This window comes from Melozone crissalis, unplaced genomic scaffold (assembly GCF_028551555.1).
Source record: "Melozone crissalis strain CALT ecotype California unplaced genomic scaffold, PUWL_Pcris_2 ptg000006l_1, whole genome shotgun sequence".
Lineage (NCBI taxonomy): Eukaryota > Metazoa > Chordata > Aves > Passeriformes > Passerellidae > Melozone > Melozone crissalis.
Genome location: NW_026535784.1, coordinates 73303 through 93760, shown reverse-complemented (window position 1 = coordinate 93760; position 20458 = coordinate 73303). Strand labels below are relative to the sequence as shown.

General features: G+C 59.3%; 1 protein-coding gene across 1 annotated transcript; it reads left to right on the top strand.

The window, feature by feature from the left end:
- The first annotated feature begins 253 nt into the window (after nt 1–253).
- SIGLEC1 (sialic acid binding Ig like lectin 1) lies at nt 254–20140 on the top strand. Its single transcript, XM_054293446.1, has 22 exons — nt 254–301; nt 2065–2167; nt 2623–2982; nt 3066–3362; nt 3580–3843; nt 4617–4877; nt 5482–5781; nt 6491–6745; nt 7335–7637; nt 8007–8261; nt 9186–9479; nt 10062–10316; nt 10994–11296; nt 12554–12808; nt 13709–14014; nt 14427–14666; nt 14856–15155; nt 15240–15494; nt 16360–16656; nt 18016–18115; nt 19023–19095; nt 20123–20140. The coding sequence occupies exons 1-22, from the start codon at nt 254–256 to the stop codon at nt 20138–20140; spliced, it is 5142 nt and encodes a 1713-aa protein (XP_054149421.1).
- The last annotated feature ends 318 nt before the right edge of the window (nt 20141–20458 follow it).

Here is a 20458-nt window from a genome sequence, read left to right as displayed (position 1 = left end):
AAACTGCTCCCACAGGGAACAACACCAGCCCTGCCCCAGCTCCACCAGCAGGACCCCAAACCCAAAAACCCTGGAGCGCTCCAAACCCACCCTGCCCCAAATACGTGGAATTAGGGAAAGGCTGCCGCGGTCGCCACTTCCCAGAATCAGAGCAGGGACTCCGAAGAGGGAAGTGCTGCGGTTTGGGGCTCCTCACCCTCCTCCCACAGCTGATAAAGGGACGTCCCTGAGCGCGGGGACAGGCGACTTCCTGATGCCACCGCTCTGGAGGTGGCACTGCCAGAGCCACCGCCACCACCAGGTAACATCATGGGATGGCAAAGGGCGGGAATTCTGGGGACAGGTATGAGGGGTGGGGGTGGCTCGTGGAGGATCCCTTTGGGATGAGCCTTGTCCATCTCCTGCCGGGAGCCAGGGAAGTGCCTGGAACTCCAGGAATCAGATCCAGGCTTGGAGGGGGTCACATCCATCCCTTATCCCAAGGAATGGTGTCCCACCACCCCGTGGTCCCTGTTTCTCTGGGTTTTGGGATGTGGTGGAGCTGAAGGGTCCCATACTGGGAATGTCCCCTCTCTGTGCTCATTCCTGTGCCAAAAAAGTGAATTTTGAACCGCAGGGATAGGTGGGAGATTGGGAAAAAATTCCTCCCTCTGAGGGTGGGATGGTTCTGGAATGGAATTCCCAGATTTGCTGTGGTTGCCCCATTCCTGGAAGTGTCCAAGGCCAGGCTGGACAGGGTTTGGAGCCACCTGGGACAGCAGGAGATGTCCCTGCCCATGGAAATAAAACGAGATTTCCACCCCTCCCATCCCCACCCATTCCTTAAATCCCATTTGGGGACACCAGGGACACCTTCCCCACCCCAGGTTGCCCCAAGCCCCACACCAAAAGCGTTTTCCTAGAAATCTTTCCAACCCTTGGAATTCCGAGCAGCCGGGCCCCGCCACGGGCCACCGACCCCATCCTGAGGGATCCCCCTGGGGCCCTCAGGAATCGAAACCGGGAGAAACCCGGGAGAAGAAACGAAACTTGGCACCAGCACCAGTTGGGGGCTGGATCCCGGCTCTTCCTTCCTCTTCCGGCACAAATCCCGTGACAATTTGTGGCCTCACATCGTCCCCCCCTCCAAGCATCGACACCCAGGGGCCACCCCAGCCATTCTCTGTGCTCATAGTCTGGAAAAAATCCCAAGTAAAGCTCTCCAGAGCGGGAAATCCAGCCCGAAATCCAAGGAGCGGCGAGGAAATTGGATACAGATGTGGGAAAAGGAGGTATTGGAGAAGGAGGGAACGGTGGAGAGGGAAAGGCCGGAGATGGGGGCTGGGAGAGGCCTCGTTCCTCAGGGAAAGACCCAGGAGAGCTCAGAGGAGGATCGGAGCTCGCAGCAATCCTATCGCTGATTTCCGGGATATTGGGAAAAAGTTCAGGGGGAAATTATTCTGGTTTGTCACGGAACGATGAGGGGCGAAACCAAAAGGAATGTCAGGAGTTCATCTGGAGCTGCAAAGATGTTTTAAATATTCCTCTGTTTATTTTTTGTATTCCTCTTCTTTTCCTTTTCTTGGTTTCTTTTTCTTCTTCTTTTTCTTCTTCTTCTTTTCCTTCTTTTTCTTGGTTTCTTTTTCTTCTTCTTCTTTTTCTGCTTCTTCTTTTTCTTCCTCTTTTTCTTCTTCTTTTTCTTCCTCTTTTCCTCTTGCCTTTTTTATTCCTTTGTTCATTTTTTCTTTATTTTTCTTTTTCTTTCCCTTTTTCCTTTTTCTTTAGTCTTCCTTCCTTCCTTCCTTCCTTTCCTTCCTTTCCTTCCTTCCTTCCTTTCCTTTCCTTCCTTCTTTCCTTCCTTCCTTCCTTCTTTCCTTCCTTCCTTCCTTCCTTCCTTCCTTCCTTCCTTCCTTCCTTCCTTCCTTCCTTCCTTCCTTCCTTCCTTCCTTCCTTCCTTCCTTCCTTCCTTCCTTCCTTCCCCTTTACCCTTCCTCTTTGTTTTCCCTCCTGATTCCAGTGGGATTTATCCCACAGGGATCCATCCCACCCATTCCAAGGTCCTCAGCCACCTCCTCTTGTCCCCAGGGTCCCCTGTGCCGCTGTGACCCCGTGTCCCCCATGTCCCCTGGCGGTGCCACCATGCGCCTGCCCCGCTGCCTTGTGCTCCTCGCCAGCCTCGTCCCACCAGGTATGGGGACAGTGACACCCTTGGGATTGTCCCCTGTGGGACTGGAAGCTGGGATTGACCCAGTGGGTGGGAGTAGGAGCCAGGCAGGAATTTGGGGGATCCCAAGGCTGCTCCTGGGGGGATTTACCATCATCCCACACTTCTGACGGGCAGGGGTGGGGTGACAAAGGGACAGCAAGGTCATGGCAGCAAGGACAAGGCGCCAGGGTGAGGAAATAAATTTGGGACCCCAGGACGTCTCTTTCCCCTTTTTCTTCATTATTTAGGCCCAAAAGATTCAGCTTTTCCTGGTTATCGCCCCCTCCTCCACCCCAAAACCTCCTCTTGGAGGGGTTTATCCCAAATCCTACCTCCTTTCCCACCTTCCCCATCTAGCACAGGTGACGTGTCCCCAATGTGTCCTGGGGGAAATGGGGACACTTCTGGCTCCCTGATCCAGATTTTCCCTGGCACAGCCCTCGGCTCCTGGGGGGTCTCCTACCCCGAGTCCCTGCGGGCCAGCGGAGGGTCCTGCCTGGTTGTCCCCTGCACCTTCAGCTACCCCGCGGATGTGACAACTGCCAGTGGCATTGTGGCCATCTGGTACAAGGACTACGACGGCCAGCGGACGGTTGTGTTCCACTCCACCGCCCCCCAGGATGTGGATTCCCGTTTTGGGGGTCGTGCACAGCTCCTGGGGGACCCCATGGCCCGGAATTGCACCCTGCTGCTGCGGGGGGTGACACCAGGGGACAGTGGCCTCTACAGGTTCCGCTTCGAGATCCTCCACGGCGACCGCTGGTCGGCATCGCGGGATGTGACCCTGAGCATTTCAGGTGGGTAAAACACCGAAATTCCCCAAAAATTCCCTTCTTGCCCCATTCCATGAGGTCATCCTGCCCTCTGCTCTCCGTCCCAGATGATCTGGACCTTCCCAGTGTCACCAGCAGCGAGGAGCAGACTGAGGGACAGAGGTCCACCTTGGAGTGCTCCACGCCCTACTTCTGTCCTGGCGGTGACACTGCCCTGCACTGGGAGGGCTACGACCCCCAGGTGTCCCAGGTGTCCAGCCACGTCCGGCTGGACACCAGCGGGGTCAGCCACCAGGTGACCCTGACCAGCTCCTTCACCTGGAAGGACCATTCCAAGAAGCTGCTCTGCGTGGTGTCCGACAGATCCAAGAGGGCGAGCACGGAGGTGGTGCTGCGGGTCAGGCGTACGTGCGGTGGGGACAGGGGACACCTCTGTCACTGCCACCACGGCCACATCCCCCTCCTGCCACCTCCTCTTCCCTGCAGCATTTTCCTCCTGCTTCTCCCTCCCTTTCCTGCTCCTTGGCCATATCTGTCCTTTAGGTGCCACCTCCTGCCACGCACCTCCCCATGGTGGTGACAGCGCCCTGTGCCCACCACACCCCTCTGTGTCCCCCGCAGACGCCCCCAAGGACACACAGGTCTCGCTGAGCCCTTCCTCGGGGAACATCGGCGTGGGTGACACGGTGACCCTGAGCTGCGAGGTTGGCAGCAGCCACCCCCCAGTCTTGGGGTACCACTGGTACAAGGACGGGGTGGCCGTGGGCACCGAGCGGGTGCTGGCCCTGCATGGGGTGCGCCGTGAGGACCACGGGCGGTACCACTGCAAGGCCCAGAACGCCCTGGGCACCGGGGTGTCACCTCCTGTCACCCTCCGCGTGTTCTGTAAGTGCCACGGGAGCTCTGCCAGGGTGGGACATCCTGAGGGTCCCACATTGGGGTGGCACGGATGGGATGGAGGTGGCCGGTGCTGCTGGAGGTCCGGGAATTGGGGTGTCCGTGCAGGAGGAGGGTGGTGGCCCCATTGTGCCACACCTCTGTCCCTTGTCTTGGTGACCCCAGAAAACAGGAAGGGATTTCCAGCCTGGGGCAGGGAGCAGAGCTGGGAAGGGGTTGGGAGCTTGTGGAGATCCAGAGCCGTGGTGGGAAAGGACCTTAGGAATCATTCCCACCTCTGCCATGGATAGGGATACTTCCTGCTATGCCAGGTGGATCCAGGCCATGTCCAGCCTGGCCTGGGGCACTTCCAGGGATCCAGGAGCAGCCACAGCTTCTCTGGGAATTCCACCCCCACTGGGAAAGGAAGTCTCCTCTTCCCACCAGATCCCTCACCAAATACAAATCCCATCCTTCCCTGCCTGAGCTGAAATCCCACAGGGATCATCTCCCCCCAGATGAGTCCCTGTGTCACCCCCAAAACCCCCCTGAGCCCACCCTGAGAGGTGAAAGACCCTTCCCCACCCACCCTGTGTTTGGCCCTTGGGGCTTTGCTCTAAAGCCAGGTGTCCCCAGCTGGTGGCAGGGGACAAACCCAAATGTCCCCCAACTCTGTTGTTGGGGCTTCCATCTTCTCCCAGGCTCTGGAATGGGGGATTTGGGGTGGGGGATCTGTTTTCCTGTCCCAGGGACCATCCTGAACGTGTCCCCTTCTCCCTCAGCCGCAGAGATCTCGGCCAGCCCTGCGGCCGAGGTGCTCGAGGGGACGGCCACCACCTTGTCGTGCGATGTCCCCGGGTGGGAGGGACACCCCGAGGAGCTGACCTACACCTGGTTCAAGAACAGCGCGTGGCTCAAGGAGGGCCCGGCCCACACCCTCCTCTTCCCCGCGGTGGCCGCCGGTGACGCCGGCTACTACTCCTGCCAAGTGACCAACAGCCAGGGCAGCGACACAGCCCAGGCCATCAGCCTCAGCGTGACGTGTGAGTGCCACCAGCTCCTGCCACGTGGGGCTGTGCAAACCCCACAAAATCCAGGAAATCCCCCAAAAAAATTCATGGCAAAGTCTCTTCCTGAATGCCTCAGGGGTAGATGAGAGGGGTCAGCCCTGCTGATTGAATTTTATGGGAATACAACAAATTTTGGCCATGAGGCAGATGTGAAGGTGACATTAAGTGACATTTGGGACGTCTCCATCGCAGCATCTCCCACTAATCCCTCCATTCTGTAAACTGGGGAGGTTTTTCATGGAGAATCCAGCAGGATAAGAACAGCTCAGGAAGTTTTCAGGGGGGAAATAACCCAGCCATGGGTTGGTTGTGGCAATTTTGGGGTAAATCCGACCTGGTGACACATGGGACAAGCAGATTGTGACATCCAGGTTGGGCAGGGGGACACTTCCCATCCCTAGAAGTGCCCAAGGCCAGGTTGGATGGAGCTTGGAGCCACCCGGGCTAGTCAAAGGTGTCCCTGCCCATGGGACCAGCTGGGATTTAATGTCCCCTCCAACTCAAACCACTTTTGGGATTTTCCTTTTGACCGCACCACAAGGACACCCCAACCTCAGCATCCTCTCCCATCCCACAGATCCACCCCGAATTCCCACCCTCACGCTCTTCCAGGAGACCCAGGGTGGCCGGCTGGTCATCGTCCGCTGCACCGTGGACAGCCACCCTCCGGCCACCCTGGCCATCGACCACGATGGCACCGTGCTGGCCACCAGTGGGGCGCAGGTGGCCCTGGGCCAGCGGCTCGGTGTCACCGCCTCCCGCAATTCCCTGAGGCTGGAAATCCGGGATGCAGGACCCCAGGATAGCGGGAAGTACGGCTGCACTGCCAGCAATGTCCATGGTAACGCCAGTGCCACCAAGGTCCTGGTGACCCGCGGTGAGTCCTGGGGTGATGCTGCCACTCCTGGGTTTGGGGTGACGGTGAACCCCCAAAACTGGGGAGACACGCAGTTCACAGAGTTTTGGGGACTACTGTGGTGGCACTAGGGGACATTGGTGTCCTGGGGGTTGGGTGGTGTCCCCTCCTCAGCGGGGTCAGAGCTGCTCCTGGAGCTGGATGGGCTCCTGGGTTTTGTTTCCCAAAATGCCAAAAATCAGTAAATTTATCCAAATGTTTCTGCCTCATCCATCCCCACCAGTCACTGTCCCCTGACCCCCAAGTCTGGGTAATTTGGGGTGACAGAGGTAGCAGAAGGAGAGAAAAATTCCACAAACCCATGTCCAAGAGGAACATCCTTTAGGATCTACAAAAAACCCCAAAAAAGACCTCAAGGCCCAATTCCAGAGAAACCAAACCTGGATTTGGGTGTCCCAGTGGGGAGCTGGGAACTGGACAAGGCCCAGCTAGCCGGAAGAGGGGACAGGGTCTGTCCTGGGAAAAAGTCACCTGGATGAAGCTGGCACTTGGAAAAAGCGGGAAAGGGTCAGGAAGGGCCCCATTGGGCTGTGCAGTGTCCCCAGGGAATGTCACCTCCCAAAGACCCACGGTGAGGGAGGGGACTCAGGGAAGCCCAACAGGGAATTGTAGCTGGATGGATCCACAGGAAGGATTTCCCTCCTTCCCTGAAGTCCTTCTCCCACTTCAGCTGCAGGGCTCCTGATCCAGCCCTCGGCAGAGGTGACAGAGGGGACCGCGGTCACGCTGACCTGCGTGGGGACAGGGGACATGGAGGAGAAGCCGCTCTACACCTGGTACAGGAATGGCCGGAGGCTCCAGGAGAGCTCCTTCCCAACCTTGGAATTCCCGTCCGTCCGCGGGGACGACGCCGGCGCCTTCCAGTGCCAGGTCCGGAGCAGGAACGGCAGCAACACGTCGGAGGCTGTCCCGCTCCGAGTGCTCTGTGAGTGTCCCGTGGGAATTCCAAAGGGTACTGTGGTTGGGCTGGGGGTGGTCCCACCCTGAGGTTCCCTCCATCCCCACCAACCACAGCCAAGGAGCTCTTGGGGCAGGAATGTGGGGAGGGTGAAAAATTCCCTTTGGTGGGTAAATCTGGGAGTTCTGGGGAGGAGGAATGTGGAGAATTCCCACCTTCCCAAGAATTTTAATGATTGTAGAACCATGAATGGTTTTGGCCTGGGGGACCTCAAAACTCATCTCATTCTGACCCCTCTGCCATGGGCATGGGCACCTCCCACTAGACCAGGTCCAACCTGGATGTCCAAGAGTTTCTCAGGCAGCACTGGGAGCATCAATCCCTTGGATTCTGAGGGTTTTCCCAATGCATCCAGTGGTGTTTTGTCCCTGGATTGGGTTGGGGGGGACCTCAAAGCCCTTCTTAATCCAACTCCTCTCCCCTTGGCAGGGACAGGTCCCACTGTCCCAGATTATTCCACATCCCATCCAGCCTGGATGATCAGGAGGTGCTGGAAGCATCAACCCCTTGGATTCTGGGAGTTTTCCCAACCTCACGCATCCATTTTCCCCCACAGACCCCCCGAGGCAGCCGGTGCTGAGCTCGTTCCTGCAGAGCCAGGGCGGGCGCCTGGGCATCATCCAGTGCTCCGTGGAGAGCGACCCCGAGTCCAACCTCACCCTCCAGAGAGGGGACGATGCCATCGCCTGCACCCAGGGCTGTCCCCAAGCCACCAGCCCCAGGGTCCATGTCACCAGGTCCTACAACAGCCTGAAGGTGGAAATCCGGGATGTGGTGGTGGAGGATGAGGGGATTTACCTGTGCCAGGCTGGGAATTCCCAAGGAAGCGCCAGCGCCACTGTGGATTTCAAGGCTGACAGTGAGTGGGGACAGGGGACATTGTGGCATCTGGGAATGTTCTAAGGGAGGGGAGCTTGGAAAGGGAATGCTGGAGAAGGAGGCAAGATCAGGAGATGGTGGCAAGAGGGGCAGAAATATCACATGGAAATGTCACATGTCCATGAAATCCAGACATGGTGTCTCCCCCATGACATTTCAGCCCCTGGACAGGAACACTGAGCAAAACGTGGCCAAGGGATGTCCCTGGGCTGGTGGCACTGCCAGGCTCAGAGCTGTCCCCACCATGGCACTGTGGGACCAGCTGGAAATTGCCCACGCTGTCCCTTGGTGGTTCTGGGGGGTTGTCACCCCATTGTTGACACCAGACTCTGTTTCCTCCTGCCCACAGCCGCCAATGTCACCGTGTCCCCATCCCCCCGTGTGCTGGAGGGTGACAATGCCACCCTCACCTGCCACCTGAGCAGCGGCTCCACAGCTGTCCCCAACATCACCTGGTACCACAACGGGCAGCAGATCTCCACGGGCTCGGCCACCTCACTGGTGCTGCAGCCGGTGGTCAGCAGGGACACTGGGCTCTACCGGTGCCGGGCCAGCACCACGGGCGGCAGCCGGAGCTCTCCCGACATCCTCCTGGATGTGCTCTGTGCGTCCCTTTCCCTTTCCCTTTCCCTTTCCCTTTCCCTTTCCCATTCCCTTTCCCTTCTGTTTCCCTTTTCACTTCCCATTCTCTTCCCCTTTTCTCCTTTTCCTTTCAATTTCACTTTTCCTTTTCCTTTCCCATTTCTGTTTTCTTTCCCTTCACCATCCCCTTCTCTTTCCCCTTTCCCCTTTCCTTCTCCCTTTCCCCTTTCCCTTTTCCCTTTCCCCTTTCCTTTTCTCTTTCTCCCTTTACCTCTTTCCCTTTTCCCCTTTTTCCCCTTTTCTCTTTCTCCCTTTACCCCTTTCCCTTTTCCCCTTTCTCCCCTTTACCCCTTTCCCCTTTCCCCTTTCCCCTTTTCCCCTTTTCCCTTTCCCCTTTTCCCCCTTTCCCCCTTCCCCCTTCCTCTTTCCCCTTTCCCCTTTCCCCTTTTTCCTTTCCCATTTCCCCTTTCCCCTTTCCCATTTCCCCTTTCCCCTCTTCCCTTTCCCCTTTCCCCTTTCCCCTTTTTCCTTTCCCCTTTCCAGTTTCCCTTCTTCCCTTTCCCCTTTCCCCTTTCCCTTCTTCCCTTTCCCCTTTCCCTTTCCCCTTTCCCCTTTTTCCTTTCCCCTTTCCCATTTCCCCTTTCCCATTTCCCCTTTCCCCTCTTCCCTTTCCCCTTTCCCCTTTCCCCTTTTTCCTTTCCCCTTTCCAGTTTCCCTTCTTCCCTTTCCCCTTTCCCCTTTCCCCTTTCCCTTCTTCCCTTTCCCCTTTCCCTTTCCCCTTTCCCCTTTTTCCTTTCCCCTTTCCCCTTTCCCCTTTCCCCTTTCCCTTCTTCCCTTTCCCCTTTCCCTCCTTTCCCACCCTTTCCCAGACCCCCAGAGCAGTCACCCCTCCCCAGGACCCTCTCCTGATGTGATTCCCAGCCTCTCATCCCATTCCCCCTCGCAGACCCCCCTCGGGACCCTGTCCTGACAGCGTTCCTGGAGGCCGAGCAGGGCTCTCTGGCCATCTTCCAGTGCTCCGTGGCCAGCAACCCCCCGGCCCAGCTGGCCCTGCTCCGTGACCAGGAGCTGGTGGCCACCAGCGCCGGTGGGAGCAGCCCACGGGTCACCATCTCCGCTGTCCCCAACTCGCTGCGGGTGGAGATCCGGGAGGTGACACCGGCAGATGACGGCAGCTACCGATGCACGGCCACCAATGCACACGGCTCCGTGGAGCGACGGCTGTACCTGCGCGTGCAAGGTGGGGAGCCCGGGATTTGGGGGCTGGAGTGGCTCATCCCATGGGAATGACCACGTGTCTGTGCTCCCAGTGCCACCAGATCCCTCCCAGTGCCACCAGATCCCTCCAGGGACCAGAGCAGCTTATCCCAGGGGAATGACCTTGCGTCTGCAATCCCAGTGCCACTAGATCCCACCCAGGCATTAGAGGGGTCCGTCCAATGGGAATGGCTTCATGTCTGTGCTCCCAGTGCCACCAGATCCACCCCAGTGCCACCAGATCCCACCCAGGGATTGGAGCAGTCCATCCCATGGGAATGATCATGTGTCTGCACTCCCAGTGCCACCAGATCCCTTCCAGTGCCACCAGATCCCTCCCAGTGCCACCACCTGCCTGTATTCCACCACCTCAGCCCTGGGCATCTCCAGGAGGATCTGGGGAGACCCTAAGGGGACAGGGAACACCAATATCACATCGGAGCTGTCCCAAATCCTTGGACAGAGTGGGAATATCGCACCCCACAGGTTATGGAAGTGACGAGGGGACACCGGCAGTGCCGAGCTCTGCCCTGTCCCCTCTGAGCTGGCACTGTCCCTGCTCCAGCTGCCCACGTCCTGATCTCACCGTCCTCGGAGGTGCTGGAAGGTGACGACGTGTCCCTGCTGTGCCAGGTGGCCGGAGAGCCACCGGGTGATACCGTCTACTCCTGGTACAAGGACAGCAAGTGGCTACAGGAGGGTCCTGACAGTGTCCTCGTGCTGTCCCGTGTCACCAGCGCTGCCACCGGGCTCTACCACTGCCGGGCCCGGAGCTCTGCGGGGACCAGCATGTCCCCTGCTGTCACCCTGAGCGTCTGCTGTGAGTGGGACCTGCCTGGGATGGGGTGGGATGGGATGGGATGGGATGGGATGGGATGGGATGGGATGGGATGGGAGGGGATGGATGGATGGATGGATGGAACAGAATTGGGATGGGAGGAATTGGGATGATTTGGGATGAGATGGAATTCGGATGAAATGGGGTGGGATAAAATGAGATGGCGAGGAAATGCGATGGGATGGAATAGGATGGGATGGGATGGGATGGAACTGGGATAAGACAGAATGAGATAAAATGAGATGGGATGGGGACGGGGATGGGGATGGGGATGGGGATGGGGATGGGGATGGAGATGGGATGGGATGGTACCAGTGGAATAGTATCAATGGGATGGTGCTGATGGGACGGGATGATACCCCTGGAATGATACCCTTGCGATGATGCCAGAAGGATCGCACCACTGGAATGGTGCTGAGATGGGATGGTACCACTGGAACGGTGCCACTGGAATGGCGTCACTGGAATGGCACCACTGGAATCATGCTGAGATGGAATGGTGCCAATGTGATGGTGCCAAGGGGATGGCACCTCTGGAATGGCACCAATGGGATGATGCCACTGGAATGGCGCCGATGCCCCCCTGCTGGACGCTGGCCCCTCGCTGGGTTCCAGGGGTCCCTGGGTGCATCCTGAGGTCTCTCCCCCTTCCCGGGCAGACCCCCCGCGGGCACTGGTGCTCAGCACCTTCCTGGAGCCCCCGTGGGGCCAGCGCGGGATCCTGGAGTGCTCCGTGGACAGCTCCCCGCCGGCACAGCTGGCCCTTTTCAAGGACGGGGCCCTGGTGGCCTCCACGGCGCTGTCACCGCCTGTCCCCCAGCCGCGGCTCGGTGTCACCTCGGCCACCAACGTGCTGCGTGTCCGCGTGCACCCCGTGCTGCTGCAGGACGAGGGCGAGTACCGGTGCGTGGCCGCCAACGCCCACGGCAATGCCAGCGCCACTGGGAACTTCTCCGGAGGCGGTGAGGCACTGGGAATGGGATCCATGGGATCCATGGGATGTGATCAGTGGGATCCATGGGATGGGATGGAATGGGATTCATGGGATGGGATCCTTGGGATGGGATGGGATGGGATGGGATGGGATGGGATGGGATCCATGGGATTTGATGGGATCCATGGGATGGGATCCATAGGGTGGGATCCATGAGATGGGATCCATGGGATGGGGTAGGATGGGATGGGATAGGATGTGATCCATGGGATGGGATCCATGGGGTGGGATGGGAAGGGATCCATGGGATAGGATGGGATCCATGGAATGGGAATGGGATAAGAAGGAGATGGAGAGCTGCCGGCAGCAGATGGAATGGCGGGATTTGGGTTATGGCGATGAGGTGAAGGGATGGGAATGGGGGAGGGAGTGTGGAGAGCAGCTGGAATAGGATGGACAGGATGAAAACAGGGGGAAAAGGGGGGAAATCTGTGTTTATGGGGATGGAGGTATTCTCAGAGAGCTGCAGGTGTCCTGGGCATGTGGCAAAGGGACAGGGCTCTGCTTGGATGTGATTCCAAGGGCTGACTTTGCTGTGTCCATCCATGGCACTGCCCTGCTGCCATCACCCTGGGAATCATGGAATCATGGAATGGTTTGGGTTGGGAGAGACCTTAAACCCCGTAAATCCCACCCCTGCCAGACAGGGACACCTTCTACTATCCCAGGCTGCTCCAAGCCCCGTCCAACCTGACCTTGAACACTTCCAGGGATGGAGCATCCCAAACAAATCCATGGGAACACCACAGGAATGGTGTCACCTGTGGGTTGTGATGGCCGTTACCTCTTTTTACTGCCCTGGAACTCTTTTTCCCACTCTGAAAATTGTGGGATCCCCACTTTTTCCCAGAAGTGAAGGACCACCACTTTTTCCTGGAAGTGAGGGATCACCACTTTTTTCTGGACATTGAGGGGAGGGATCCCCACTTTTTCCTGGAAGTGAGGGACCACCACTTTTTTCTGCAAAGTGAGGGATCACCACGTTTTCCTGGAATTGAGGGATCACCACTTTTTCCTGCAAAGTGAGGGATCACCACTTTTTCCTGGAAATTGAGGGATCACCATTTTTTCCTGGAAAGTGAGGGATCCCCACTTTTTCCTGGAAATTGAGGGACCACCATTTTTTCCTGCAACGTGAGGGATCATCATTTTTCCTGGAAGTGAGGGATCACCACTTTTTCCTGGAAATTGAGGGATCACAAATTTTTCCTCCTCTCCCATGCAGCCGCCCGGGTCTGGATCTGGCCGTCCCCAGACGTGCGGGAAGGGGGCAGTGCCACCCTCACCTGCGTGGTGGCAGGAGGGGACCAGGATGTGCTGAGCTACACCTGGTACCGGAACCAGGTGTGGCTGGGCACCGGCTCTTCCCACAACCTCACCTTCCCTGCGGTCACCGCCTCTGACGCCGGCTCCTACCACTGCTCCGTACAGACCCCAGGCAGGAACCACAGCGCCACCCCTGTCACCCTCAATGTGCTCTGTGAGTCCCCAAGGGCACCTTCGTGTCACTTGGTGTCACCCCTCGGTCGGTTCCCATGGCTGAGAGATGGGGCAGTAAGGCCTGGTTTAATTTGGGTGGATTAATTAATTAGGGGGCTCAATAAATGTATTCCAGAGGATAATTAAGCCAAGCTTTACACTTCAGACCTGCTCAGAGACCCCAAAACCTTTTCCAAGTTTCCTCGTGCTCCACATCAAACCCAGCAGGAAAATCCTTGGCTTTAATGCTGAATTTAGGACTTTTTTTTATCCCTGACTGGGAAAATTAAAACCAGATTTTGCTAAAAAAAAAATAAGGAACAAAATGTTGTTGCGAGTTGGAACGTGAGAAATTTTTCCCTCTTTTTTATGAGAAAAAGATGGTGTTAATTTATAAATCTTCCTGATGAGTGTGGGATGGAGGCTCTGGAGCATGGGGAATCCCTGGCATGAAGGGGTTGGAGCAGCAGGAAAAGCTGAGGGAGCTGGAAAGGGGGCTTAGCCTGGAGAAAAGGGGGATCAGGGGCTGTGGGAAATGGATTTGTCGAAGTTTTAAAGTTTGACAGAAGGGTTGGACAAATGGGGAGCTTGTGGCTCTGCACAACTCAACAGGAGGGGGCAGCCGGGGGGTCAAGAACAGGGACAGGACAAAGGGACACGACCCGAAGCTGTGCTAGGGGAGGTTTTGGTTGGATATTGGGAATTTTGGTTGGATATTGGGAATTTTGGAATTTTCCCTCCTGGGAAGTGCGGCGGTGGAGTTCCATCCTTGGGATGTGGCACTTGGGGACACACTCAGCAGTGGCCTGAGGGCACACTTGGACTCGATGAGCTCAGAGGGCTTTCCCAACCCAATCAATTCCACAATTATCCCGTTCTCCACATTTTTCCCATCTCACAGACCCCCCGAGGAACATAAGGCTGCAATCCTTCGTGGAGAGCAGCCAGGGGACAGCCACCATCCTGCTGTGCACCGTGGACAGCCACCCCCCAGCCCAGCTCACCCTGCTCAGGGGAGGACACCCGGTGGCCTCCAGCCCGCCCAGAGGAGGTGACAGCCCCCGGCAGAGCGTCCGAGTGTCCCCCTCTCCCAACGTGCTGCGCTTGGAATTCCGGGAGGCCTCCGAGGAGGATGAGGGTGAATACGAGTGCCAGGCACGGAGCGCCCTTGGTGACACCCGCGCGTCCCTCACGCTCCGGGTGCAAGGTGAGGAGGGGAACAAAGATTTGGGGACACTTCCAGGGGGTGCAAGGTGAGGAGGGGAACAAAGATTTGGGGACACTTCCAGGGGGCCTCTGAAGGGTGCAGGATTGGGGGTACCCAGTTTTGGAATAGCTGGAAGTTTGGGACACCTGTTTGGGGCTGGAGGCTTCGAAGGGAAAAGGTGACCAAAATCCGCTCCCCGCAGCCACCAGGGTGCTGGTGCGACCCTCACACTCCGGGTGCGAGGTGAGGAGGGGGACAAGGACCTGGGGACACTGCCAGGGGGCGTTGAAGGGCGCTGGATTGAAGGGTGCAGGATTTGGGTACCCACTTTTGGAGGAGCTGGAGGTTGGGGACACCAATTTGGGGCTGGGGACTTCTAAGGGAAAAAGTGACCAAAATCCGCTCCCCGCAGCCACCAGGGTGCTGGTGCGACCCTCGGCCGAGGTGGCGGAGGGGACAGAGGTGACCCTGACGTGCCAGGCCCCTCAGGCGCAGCCGGGGACGCTCTACACGTGGTTCAAGAACGGGCGGTGGGTGACAGAGGGACCCGAGCCCTCGCTGGCGCTCCGCGGCCAGCGCTCCGACGCGGGGCTCTACGGCTGCCGGGCGGGCCGGGGGCGCCGCGCCCCCCCCGTGGCCCTCGCCGTGCTCTGTGAGTGGGGGGCGACACCTCCGGGAGGGCGGGAGGGGACACCAGGACGCGCCACCCCCGCGGGGACATCGCTGCCCGGTGTGTGTCGCCGCCCCGCGACACGCGGCGACAGCGCAGCCCCCGCTCGGGGGTGACCTCCTTGTGGCCCGGCGGGGTGCGGGGGGACACTCGCTGTCCTTGTCGCCGCAGATGCCCCGCAGGAGCCCAGCTTCGTGGCGCTGGTGGAGCCGCGCGGGGGGCGGCAGGCGGTGCTGCTGTGCTCGGCCGACGGTGTCCCCCCGCCGGCCATCGCCGTGAGCAGGGGACAGGGCCACCCACCCCTGGCCACCAGCCTGGGCCCCTCGGACCCCCGCTTCGAGGTGCGCGCCACCCCCACGTCGCTGCGGTTGGGGATGGCCGCGCTGGAGCCGGGCGACGCGGGGCTCTACCTGTGCTCGGCCACCAACAGCCGCGGCTCGGCCACCGCGTCCCTGCGCCTGCAGGTGCCAGGTGAGGTGTCGCCGAGTCCCCAAGTGGCCAAGGTGCGGGGTTGTCCCCGTGGGCATTCCTGGAGTCCCCAATGTCGCTCCTCAGGGGTCGCGCTGACGGTGGAGCCCTCGCAGGAAGTCCCCGAGGGCACCAAGGCCACCATGAGCTGCTCGGCCACCGCCTGGGGGGACAAAGGTGTCAACTACACGTGGTACCGCGACGGGAGGTGGCTCTGGGAGGGACCGTCCGGCACCTTCGTCCTCAGCCCCGTGTCCAGCGCCGACGCCGGCTCGTACCAGTGCCAGGCCAGCGGGACATGGGGCACGGCCACCTCTGTCCCCCTGAGCCTCAGCGTCCTCTGTGAGTGTTCCCAGCGCCTCCAAGCCGCGTGTCCCCAGCCCCTGTCACTCGTGTCACCTCCGCAAGGCCAAGGGGAGTTTCCTCCTCTTCCTCTTCCTGCTCTGCTCCTCTCCCTTTGGGGATTTTGGGGTTTTTAAAGGCAGATTTGGGGGAAAAATGCTCCAAAACTGAGGAATTTTCTGTTTGGGTGTGGAATGAGGGGCTGAGGAACGTGGGAAGCCACCAGGGCAGGGATGGATGGGGCACGGATGATCCAGGATGGAGAAGGGATGAGTTGGGAAGCTCTTGGTGGCTTTGGGACTTTGGGGTTTTTTTAGGATTGGTCCTTTAGAAGTTGGCTTTGGAGCCAAGAAGCTCCAACCTGAGGGGTTCTCCAGCTGGAGGTGGGAGCACAGGGTGTGATGATGATCCAGGCTGGAGGAGGGACACATTAGGAAGCTTTTGGGAAAGGGATTTGGGGTTTTTTTTTTAGGATTGCCTCCAAAAATCAGATTTGGAGCCCAGAAGCTCCAACCTGAGGCATTCTCCAGCTGGAGAGCAAAGTTCTCTAGTGGGAGCAAAGGGCTGGAGAGGGTGTGACGATGATCCAGGCTGGAGGAGGGATGCGTTAGGAAGCTTTTGGGAAAGGGATTTGGGGTTTTTTTAGGATTGCCCCCCAAAAATCAAATTTGGAACCCAGAAGTTCCAAGTCAGGAAGATTCTCCAGCCTTGGGGTGGAAAGACAAAGACTGGAAAGGGTTTGAACTCCCCAGCACCGGTATGAGCAGGATGGGACAGATCCAGGGCCTCTTTAAACCACCTTTGCACAGCCAGGCCAGGCTGTGCCACCCCGTGTCCCTCTGCCACCCTCGCTGTCCCCTCACAGACCCCCCCCGGGCCGTGTCGGTGAGCACCTTCCTGGAGAACCAGAACGGACACGGGGCCATCGTGCTGTGCACGGCCCAGAGCCACCCGCCCTCCTCGCTGGCCCTGCTGCACCACGGCCACCTCCTGGCCACCAGCCTGTCCCCCGCTGTCACCCCGGGGGTGCGGGCCACCCCCTCACACAACGCTCTGCGCGTGGAGCTGGTGGCCCTGGGGACAGCGGCCGGGGGACGCTATGTCTGCGTGGCCACCAACGCCCTGGGCAACGCCACGGCCAGCGCTGACTTCGATGTGCACAGTGAGTGGGGACAGAGGAAATCCCAAAAAAATCCCAGGAATTGGGAGATGGAATGGGATCAAACGGCAAAATAAGAGGGTGGCACTTATGGCTGTGCTGGAGTAGGGTGGCCTTTAGGACAGGGGACAGTGGCACAGTGAGTGGGGCCAGAGGAAATCCCAAAAAAATCCCTGGAACTGGGAGATGAAATGGGGTGAAATGGCAAAATATGATGGTGGCACTTGTGACTGTGTTGGGGACATCTCCTGTCCATGGTAAAGTGGCCTTTAGGACAGGGCACAGTGGCGCCCTGGGCAATGCCACGGCCAGCGCTGACTTCGATGTCCACAGTGAGTGGGGACAGAGGAAATCCCAAAAAAATCCCTGGAATTGGGACATGGAATGGGGTCAAACGGCAAAATATGAGGGTGGCTCTCTTGGGGACATCTGTCCTTGGCAGAATGGCCCTTAGGACAGGGGACAGTGGCGCTCTGGGCAATGCTGACTTTGGTGTTTGCAGTGAGTGGGGCCAAAGCCTCAATGGGGGCCTGCAGATCCTAAAAGAATCCCTGGAATTGGGAGATGGAATGGGGTCAAACAGCAAAATATGATGGTGGCACTTGTGACTGTGTTGGGGACATCTCCTGTCCATGGTAAGGTGGCCTTTAGGACAGGGCACAGTGGCACTCTGGGCAACGGCACGGCCAGCGCTGACTTCGATGTCCAAAGTGAGTGAGGCCGGAGGAAATCCCAAAAAAAATCCCTGGAATTGGGAAATAGAATTAGGTGAAGCGGCAAAATACAGTGGTGGCACTTGTGACTGTGTTGGGGACATCTCCTGTCCCTGGTAGGGTGGCCTTTAGGACAGGGGACAGTGGCACAGTGAGTGGGGCCAAAGGAAATCCCAAAAAAATCCCTGGAACTGGGAGATGCAATGAGGTGAAATGGAAAAATGTGAGGGTGGCACTTGTGACTGTGTTGGGGACATCTGTCCCTGGTAGGGTGGCCTTTAGGACAGGGCACAGTGGCGCTCTGGGCAACGCCACGGCCAGCGCTGACTTTGATGTTCACAGTGAGTGGGGCTGGAGGAAATCCCAAAAAAATCCCTGGAATTGGGACATGGAATGGGGTCAAAATGGCAAAATGTGAGGGTGACACTTGTGGCTGTGTTGGGGACATCTGTCCCTGGTAGGGTGGCCCTTAGGACAGGGCAGCCAGGAGCAGCAATTGTCCCCACCTGTGACTTCCCCCCCATGTGTGTCCTCACCCCAAATGCTGCCTGTCCCCCACTTTGTCACCCCCCGGTGTCCCCTTCATCCCTTTTGGGGTACCCCGAGGTCTGGGGGGTCCCACTGGCACTGTCCCCATCTCTGTCCCCAGCTCTGAGCCACCTGAGGACCTTCCGTGTCCTGTCCGGGCTGTTCGTGGCCATCGTGGCCATGGCCACCGTGGCCCTGCTGGTCCTGAAGGTGTGGCCCAGGTGACGTCCTGGATGGGGCGGGGTGGGGGGACAGGGACCCCAGGGTGGGACAGGGACCCTGGGATGGAGGGACAGGGACCCCGGGGTGGCACAGGGACCCTGAGGTGGGGGGACAGGGACCCCAGGGTGGGACAGGGACCCTGGGATGGAGGGACAGGGACCCCGGGGTGGCACAGGGACCCTGAGGTGGGGGGACAGGGACCCCAGGGTGGGACAGGGGCCCTGGGATGGAGGGACAGGGACCCCGGGGTGGCACAGGGACCCTGAGGTGGGGGGACAGGGACCCCAGGGTGGGACAGGGACCCTGGGATGGAGGGACAGGGACCCCGGGGTGGCACAGGGACCCTGAGATGGAGGGACAGGGACCCCAGGGTGGCACAGAGACTCCGGGATCAAGGGACAGGGACACCTGGGTGGTGGGACAGGGGCATCGGGGTGGCACAGGGACCATGGGATGAGGGGACAGGAGCCACGGGATCAGGGGACAGGGACCCCTGGGTGGCACAGGGACCACTGGATCAGGGGACAGGGACACCTGAGTGGTGGGGCAGTGACACTGGAATGGTGACAAGGACCTCAGGGTGGTGGGACAGTGACTCTGGCCCCAGGGTGGGACAGTGACCCTGTCACCGTGACAAGGACCCCGGGGTGGTGGGACAGTGACCCTGGCACAGTGACAAGGACCCCAGGGTGATGGGACAGTGACCCTGAAGTGGTGGGACAGTGACCCTGGAGTGGTGACAAGGACCCCGGGGTGGTGGGACAGTGACCCTGGCACGGTGACAAGGACCCCAGAGTGGGACAGTGACCCTGGAGTGGTGACAAGGACCCCGGGGTGGTGGGACAGTGACCCTGGCACAGTGACAAGGACCCCGGGGTGGTGACAACTCCCTGTGCTCCCTGGCAGGATCAGGAATTTCCGGAGCTGGACCCGTGCCGAGGACACCCTGGAGCTGAGGAGCAAACAGGACCTGCCACAGGTGGGGACATCACTGGGGACAGCCCTGGGGACAGCCCTGGGGACAGCACTGGGGACAGCACTGGGGACGTCAGTGGGGACAGCCCTGGGGTCCCCTGAGCTCTGGGGGTCCCTTCCAGGAATCCTGGGATCAGGCCCAGCCTGGTGGCCCCGTGGTGCCACCACAGCCATGGCTGTCACTGTCACAGGGACAGGAGGGACAGAGCCTTGAGGGGACCCAAAATCCCCATCCCAGCCTCGTTCCGGAGGGGCTCCATGGCACAGAGGGGTGGCAACGCCCCCCAGGATGTCCCCTGTCCCCATCTAGTGTCCCCCGCCATGGGCACCATCCAGATAAGGACAGGATGTCCCCAGACACAGACAGAGTGTCCCCAGCCACGGGCAGAGTGTCCCTAGCCCAGGACAGGGTGTCCCCAGCCATGGACACCATCCAGACATGGACAGGGTGTCCCCAGACACAGAGTGTCCCCAACCCTGGGCAGAGTGTCCCCAGCCATGGACAGGGTGTCCCCAGCCATGGGCAACATCCAGACATGGACAGGGTGTCCCCAGACATGGACAGGGTGTCCCCAGACACAGACAGGGTGTCCCCAGACATGGACAGGGTGTCCCCAGACACAGAGTGTCCCCAACCCTGGGCAGAGTGTCCCCAGCCATGGACAGGGTGTCCCCAGCCATGGGCAACATCCAGACATGGACAGGGTGTCCCCAGACAAGGACAGGGTGTCCCCAGCCACAAACAAGGTGTCCCCAGACATAGATAGAGTGTCCCCAGCTAAGGACAGGGTGTCTGTCCCCAATCATGAGCAGTGTCCCCAACCCTGGGCAGAGTGTCCCCAGCCAAGGACAGGGTGTCCCCGGACATGGACAGGGTGTCCCCAGACGCAGACAGGGTGTCCCCAGCCAAGAACAGGGTGTCCCCAGACATGGACACGGTGTCCCCAGACACGGACAGGGTGTCCCCAGACAAGGACAGGGTGTCCCCAGCCCTGGACAAGGTGTCCCCAGCCACTCCCAACCTTTTCCAGATGGATGGAGCATCCTGACCCGGTGCCGCTTGGACCCCAGGCCAGCCGCGGCCGCTGCAATTTCCCCATCCTGGCTGGACCCAGGGACCCCCCCGGGGATCCCCCGGCCCCATTCCAGCCCCTCGTCCCTTCCCCATGGATCCTTGTCACCACCAGGTGACACCTCCGGGCTGGGAAACCCCGGGACAAGAATAAAACCCAACCTCCCGGTGCTGGGAACGTCCTGTTTGTCACCCCCTGTCCCTTTTCCCTGCCATCCATGCCGGTGGTCCCTTGGAGAGGGAGGGGACGCTGGGGTCCCCAAGCCACCCGTGTCCCCTCGGTGCCTGGGATGAA